Source organism: Austrofundulus limnaeus, unplaced genomic scaffold (genome assembly GCF_001266775.1).
Source record: "Austrofundulus limnaeus strain Quisiro unplaced genomic scaffold, Austrofundulus_limnaeus-1.0 Scaffold607, whole genome shotgun sequence".
NCBI lineage: Eukaryota > Metazoa > Chordata > Actinopteri > Cyprinodontiformes > Rivulidae > Austrofundulus > Austrofundulus limnaeus.
This window is the reverse complement of record NW_013953009.1, coordinates 165,882-172,213: the sequence shown is the minus strand read 5'-3', so window position 1 is coordinate 172,213 and position 6,332 is coordinate 165,882. Positions and strand designations below refer to the sequence as shown.

At 44.8% G+C, this 6,332-nt stretch overlaps 1 protein-coding gene across 2 annotated transcripts in view; it reads right to left on the bottom strand.

Moving 5' to 3' along the window:
* LOC106531216 (FYVE, RhoGEF and PH domain-containing protein 4) overlaps window positions 1-6,332 on the bottom strand; it is a 10,621-nt gene that overhangs the window by 1,042 nt on the left and 3,247 nt on the right. The window contains exons 1-14 of one of the 2 annotated variants that reach the window (XM_014027003.1): window positions 5,419-5,563; window positions 4,303-4,786; window positions 3,845-4,232; window positions 2,801-2,946; window positions 2,431-2,587; window positions 2,214-2,352; window positions 1,900-1,958; window positions 1,679-1,822; window positions 1,433-1,605; window positions 1,254-1,284; window positions 1,098-1,181; window positions 902-1,027; window positions 678-821; window positions 448-588 (exon numbers count right to left, since the gene is read on the bottom strand). In XM_014027003.1, the coding sequence (XP_013882457.1) occupies window positions 448-588; window positions 678-821; window positions 902-1,027; window positions 1,098-1,181; window positions 1,254-1,284; window positions 1,433-1,605; window positions 1,679-1,822; window positions 1,900-1,958; window positions 2,214-2,352; window positions 2,431-2,587; window positions 2,801-2,946; window positions 3,845-4,232; window positions 4,303-4,786; window positions 5,419-5,548 (2,346 nt within the window). In that variant the 5' untranslated portion in view covers window positions 5,549-5,563. Of the gene's footprint in view, window positions 1-447; window positions 589-677; window positions 822-901; window positions 1,028-1,097; window positions 1,182-1,253; window positions 1,285-1,432; window positions 1,606-1,678; window positions 1,823-1,899; window positions 1,959-2,213; window positions 2,353-2,430; window positions 2,588-2,800; window positions 2,947-3,844; window positions 4,233-4,302; window positions 4,787-5,418; window positions 5,564-6,332 lie in introns of those variants that run through there. The other variant, XM_014027002.1, reaches the window with a different exon arrangement.

Sequence of the window (6,332 nt, the reverse complement as noted above, 5' to 3'; positions counted from 1 at the left end):
CAAAACTACAAAAGGACTTCAGACGCCAGGACCCAAAACTACAAAGGGTTTCAGACGCCAGGACCCAAAACTACAAAGGGTTTCAGACGCCTGGACCAAAACTACAAAGGGTTTCAGACGCCTGGACCAAAACTACAAAGGGTTTCAGACGCCTGGACCAAAACTACAAAGGGTTTCAGACGCCTGGACCAAAACTACAAAGGGTTGCAGACGCCTGGACCAAAACTACAAAGGGTTTCAGACGTCTGGACCAAAATTACAAAGGGTTTTTGACACATGGACCAACTTACAACTGCACAATAAATCTCAGTTTTAGCTGTTTTTGCTTGTTTTCTACAATAAAACCTTGCTGCAAGATCCTGGCTACAAACAAAACTTTCATCTGTTTCACCATAAAGTAAAAGGATTTAATTACAGAATAATCTGCRTGAACTCTGAGCTGATTACCTGAGGAGAAGCGTAGACACAAAACACAGGAGGATCAGTCTTGGTGAGGACACACCACACTCGTCGCCAAATCATGGAGCTGTCGCCGTACTCAAGGTAGCTGCTCATTACGCTGCTCTGTGAGCCAGGATATGGATCAAACTGTGATGACACCAAAGGTCAGGCCATCGTCAGACAGAATTTTACAATTTTATTTTCCCTAAACATTACAGAACATCTACAAAGCTCACCTCCAACGTCCTTCTCTTCTTCCTGTCCATCCTCTCCCCCCTCTGGCTCGTCAGGACAAAGTAACACGATTTACACACTTTATTCAGCTTGTTCCCATCGTACTCCAAAGCCACTTTATTATCCGAGCACTTCCAACACACCACCTGATGGAGCAGAGGGAGCTTCAACAAGACTGTCCTCAGAGTATTTTTATAAAAATAAAGCTCATCTTTGTGTTCCTCACGTAGCCACAGGCTCGACAGTGATGTCGTCTCCTGGTCAGAGAGTTGAAGGGCTCTCTGCAGGTCATACACAGGGTCACCTCGTTGTCTCGGATCCAGCGAGGGGCTCGTCGGCCCAGTTCTTTCATCTGTACGACACAATCAGAATCAGGACGGTAGCTCTTTAAATCAAATGTAACATGATAAGATCCAACCTACAGGATCTTCAAGATTCGGTTCCTTTGAAGCCGATTTGAAGGTTTCATTTTTCTTCTGAAACGTGTCRATGGCTTCCTGAATCACCTGCAGGTCAAATTATCTTTTATAAGCTGCAACAACAAAATCTTTTCCAACTTTTAATGAAATGTAACCAACCTTTATCCACTCATCTCTGTCCTCGCCAGAGCTTCAACAGAGGAAAACAAAACATCAGCGTTTACTACTACACCCAATTATAGACACTTTTGGGTTTAATAAGCAGTGGCCATTTTGGATTGGGTTGACTTCAATGGTTAATCGGTCTATAACTAAAGGATTACATTTGTGTTGCTCACCTAGTCTGTAGCTCCAGAGTCCGCTCCTTTCCAGACACTTGGAAGGTGTACGGGTGGTCCTCATTGGTGGTCTGCTGCACYTGCATCCCGTCCACTCCAATCCTACAGCGGACTGTGAATCTCTGTCCAACCAGGCTGAACTTGGCAGAGCAACACAGCAGGAAGTTGTTGAACTACAGAGGGGGAAAAGGTAAATCATTTATTCCAAATTGACATAATTCACATGATTTACAGACCTGAGCTGACCAGGAACAGGTATCTCTCCATGGCCGACGTGTTTCTGGCAGCGAGCTTCAGCAGACGACCTTCCCTGAGGAACTCGCTRGTCGGGTTGATCACCTCCTCCTCTCCGACCATCTCATAGATCTCCAGGAGCCGTTTCAGGTTCTCCTACAACCACATGACAGGAAATGTTTCAGCCCCGTTCCAAACGACGAGGGTTGACGGCTGATGCTGCGGTAACGTACGGCTCTGTGGATGGCGCTGTTTGAGTGGGTGGCTGCCATGGAAATGGCCTCCAAGGACTCTGTCAAAAGAAAGAAAACACTTAACGCTGACATTGACTGTTCAGTTCAATTTCCACAGCCATCTTTGAAGGCATCAAAGGGTGTTAACCATGGATTCTGGTAAAGCAAATTCAGCAGGACAGTGGTAAATCTGCATTTTTGTTTTGGCTGAAGTTTTAGTCTGGGTGTCCTCTTTGATGCAACCTCCATCATTTACCAAAAATAGTTGCAGATTTCCACATGAATCATTAAAAAACTGGTTAAAAATCACTTACTTTGAGCAAGCGGGTAGTCTGGGTTGTCCTCGGGAAGCTTCTTCAGGTAATCCTTCAGCAGCATCTCGTAACGTGGAACCCTCTGCACCGGTTCCAACATGTGGTGCTGCAGGCTGAGGCTGCCACACACGTCCTGACTCTAACACGACAAACACCACGTYTCGCTCAGAGCTACGGAGCAGACGTTTAAAAAATTTAACCTATGAGGGTTTACTACCTGGATGTCCTGGATGATGTTCCTGAAGGCAGAGGAACATTTAGTCCAGGTCCCCACCAGCTCCATGGCCTGATCAAAGTTCTTCACGTAATCGGCGTACATCCTCAGGAAGGGGGCGTGCTGCASGAGAGCTTTACCCAGACCTGGACTCTCAGACCTGGATTTCATCAAACAGAGGTCGTCACTAGTGTCTTTATTGAATCACAGATTCAAAATATTCAACACAGTCATTTTGATGTTTGTGTGAAGATCTGCCAAATCAACGCTAATGAGAAATTTGTAGCTTTAAAAGTCAAAATTAGAAAGTATGGTGCAGTGATTGCCACTCCTAACAGAAAGTTGGTTTTCAAATAGGAAGTGAGAGTCAGACCAGTTGCAGATGCATTTCTCCAGGTCAGGGAGCAGAAACTGGCTGTGGAAGGAGTAGATGGAGGAAATGTTGGAGAAGATGTTTTTGATGACATCAGGAGGAAAAGAGCCTCGATCAGCTTCTTGAGTCAGGCGCAGACAGAACACCTGGGGTGGAAATTAAACAGACAAAAAGCTTAAACAGAAGTGAATAAAGTTTTTAACACGATGTTTGAAGGCCACTGCTTATAGAAAAGAGTAAAATAAGCTTATGGGCGGGGCCAAATTCAGAGAAAATCTAAACCTCAGACATTGTCATAAAGTTACATTAAATACATGAATTTATGAGAAATTAAACCAAAATAATCTTTGATTTCTCTCTGATTCGTCTTAATCTAGTCCAGGACAATCCTCCGATCTAGAGCCAGGACAAACCTTTAATCTAGCCCAAAACAATCCTCTGATCTAGGCCGGGACAATCCTCTGATCTAGGCCGGGACAATCCTCGGATCTAGGCCGGGACAATCCTCGGATCTAGGCCGGGACAATCCTCGGATCTATCCTCGGATCTAGGCCGGGACAATCCTCGGATCTAGGCCGGGACAATCCTCGGATCTAGGCCGGGACAATCCTCGGATCTAGGCCGGGACAATCCTCTGATCTAGGCCGGGACAATCCTCTGATCTAGGCCGGGACAATCCTCTGATCTAGGCCGGGACAATCCTCTGATCTAGCCCAGGACAATCCTCTGATCTAGCCCAGGACAATCCTCTGATCTAGCCCAGGACAATCCTCTGATCTAGCCCAACACAATCCTCTGATCTGGCCCAGGACAATCCTCTGATCTGGCCCAGGACAATCCTCTGATCTGGCCCAGGACAATCCTCTGATCTGGCCCAAAACAATCCTCTGATCTGGCCCAGGACAATCCTCTGATCTGGCCCAGGATCTGATTAAAAGCTAAACCTTCTGTTTGATTTCATGTTGAACAAAAATGTTTATTGACAGAACTTTAGCCCCGCCCACCTGTAATGTTTGGTTCTTCTGATGAAGGAGCCACACTGACCTGGTCCAGGAGGTGGAGTCGGGACACGTAGGACCTCTCCGTCTGCAGGAGCTCATTAGCTATCTTGAACAACTTCTGCTCCGTAGCGTCTTCTTTCACCTCGCTTCCCGTCTCTTCACCCATCTCCTCCTCATCCTCAGAAACTCCCAGCGCCTCGACAATCTGTTCTTCACTCGCTTTAGTCCGCTCGCAGGAGAACCCGGGTCCAGATTCTGCTGGATCCAGCTCTRTGTCGTCACTTCGTCTCGGGGAAAGTTCTGTCTCGCTGCTTCCTTCGTTGACGTCACTGTACTCAGATTTATCCGGGACTGTGATGAAGATGCCCGGTCCGTTACAGCTGGCTGCCTGAAGCCACTTCAGAGGAGAACTTTCAGCTCCATCAGGAAGCCTGAGCAGAGATTTAATCTGTCATGGCTCAGATTATGCAGGGATTTTCTGATTTTGCTAACGGATCTCACCTGCAGTCGTCCGCGCAGACGACCAGATTGGGCACGCTTAGAGATTTCTCCGCCTTCCTCTCGGGATTTCCCATCACCTCGCTCCAGACTCTCTGCAGCCCCAGCCAGGACCTGGAGCACCGGACCGGACTGTAGCTGCCCATTCTCTTCAGAACCGGGCTCGGGGTCCGCAGCTTTCCCATCAGGGGGCTGTGGCTTCTGGGGGACAGCTTGGCAGGACTGTGGCCCCCCTCTCTTAAGGGACTGCAGCTCTTGACGCTCCTCTTGCCCGGACTCGGTGACAGACGGTCTGGGTTCAGGAAGTGGGCTCCTCCTTCGCCTCGAACCGGACTCGGAGAGCTCTGAGCCAGGTTCACGCAGGAGACGGAGACTCCGAAGCTCCGGTTTGGACTCAGATCTTGTACCTGAAGACGTTCTGCTGTGGTGCAGGTTTGATCTGGGTCAGACCTCCGTGGGCTCTGGACGACAGCTGGTTTTGGGACCTCTTTAAAAAACACAAAAACAAACAGGTTTTAGCTGAAATCTGTGAGTTTTTAAAGTGCCTGTGACATCCTATCCTTCAAATACAAAAAGTCAAAGGAAACATCTTTATTCTTAGGAAAATTAGCATAGTACACATGATTTTACAGTTTTTGTCACATAACTGGCCTACTTTCTTTTGAATTTGGCTCTGCCAAAGTGAAACAGGAAGTGACATCAAAGGGGAACTCTTTAATAAAATAAACTCACTGGTCTTTGTTTATTAAAACATTATTTATACTTTAACTCTTCTTCATCTCTCTTTGATAGCGACTAAAATAATCTAAAGAAACATCAGATTCGTCTCTACAGTCTGTGTTAGCTTTTGTAATGGCACTCTGTTTACATGCCTTTGACATCACTTCCTGTTTCTTCACATGCAAATATCTCAACAACCGTTCATCTGAGCGGTGTGAAATTTGTTTTGCAATTTGTTATCTTTCCAAAAATACATTCATGTTTATTACAAAAATTTGACATCACAGGCACTTTAATTAAACCAACAATAAAATCTGAGCTCTACAAAACGTTCCGGGCTGGACCTGATCCAGACCAGAAACCAGGACTCAAAGCGACAGTTGGAACCCAACAACTCACCCAAACTTGGTCGTTTTCCTTCCAGATTTTTACTCAAAATCCAGCTTTCAAATCCACCATGTTTTGAAACGAGTTTAAAGAGAAAACAGACCTGAATGTGTCCATCTGTCTCACATTGTCTTATCTGCATCAGTGAAAACGATTTGTTTGTTTGCTGAAGGGAGCGGAGTCTCTGCAGACTTTGTTCGATGAAGCTGGTTCATGTGATGTTGCGGAGGCTGAACCCTGCTTTCTCAACTCAACACTTCTGCTTTCTCACTTCTGCATACAAACCCACAGATTCTAACTTTTGGCTGATTTAAAGAGCTGAACGAGGCCACAGTTACTCCTCCGATGTTTAAAAATGAAACTAAACAAAACCAACYGGTTAGTGAGTAAAAATGAATAAATAAGAATCAGCTTTTCTTGTTTTGTCAAAAAAAGGACAGAACTGCAGGATATTGATGTTTAAGATAAGATGCATTAAAACAAATCATTGAGTCAAAGTCCAGTTAAAAAAATAAACATCTAAACTAACAGAATAATTTCAGTCTGCTCTGGTTTGCCTCGTTACAGAGGGATTTAAAGTACATGTGGCTTCAAATTTTTGTAATAAACATGAATGCACTTTTTTTGAAAGACAACATGAATAACATTACAAAACAAATTTCACGCCGCTTAGATGAACAGTTGTTGAGATATACACATGTAAAGAAACAGGAAGTGATGTGAAAGAGGAATCTTAAAAACTAAAACTTCTGAAAATCAGTCTCGTTTAAACAGTTACCGAAATAAATGTGTTGCTGAATTACGCAAAGTCAAACAACAATATTTTAAAAATCWAATTATTTCAGCCAGTAAGAATCCAAAAATATTATGGGAAACGATKAAGTCAGTGACAGGTGAAAGTAACAATAAAACATTTAATAACAATT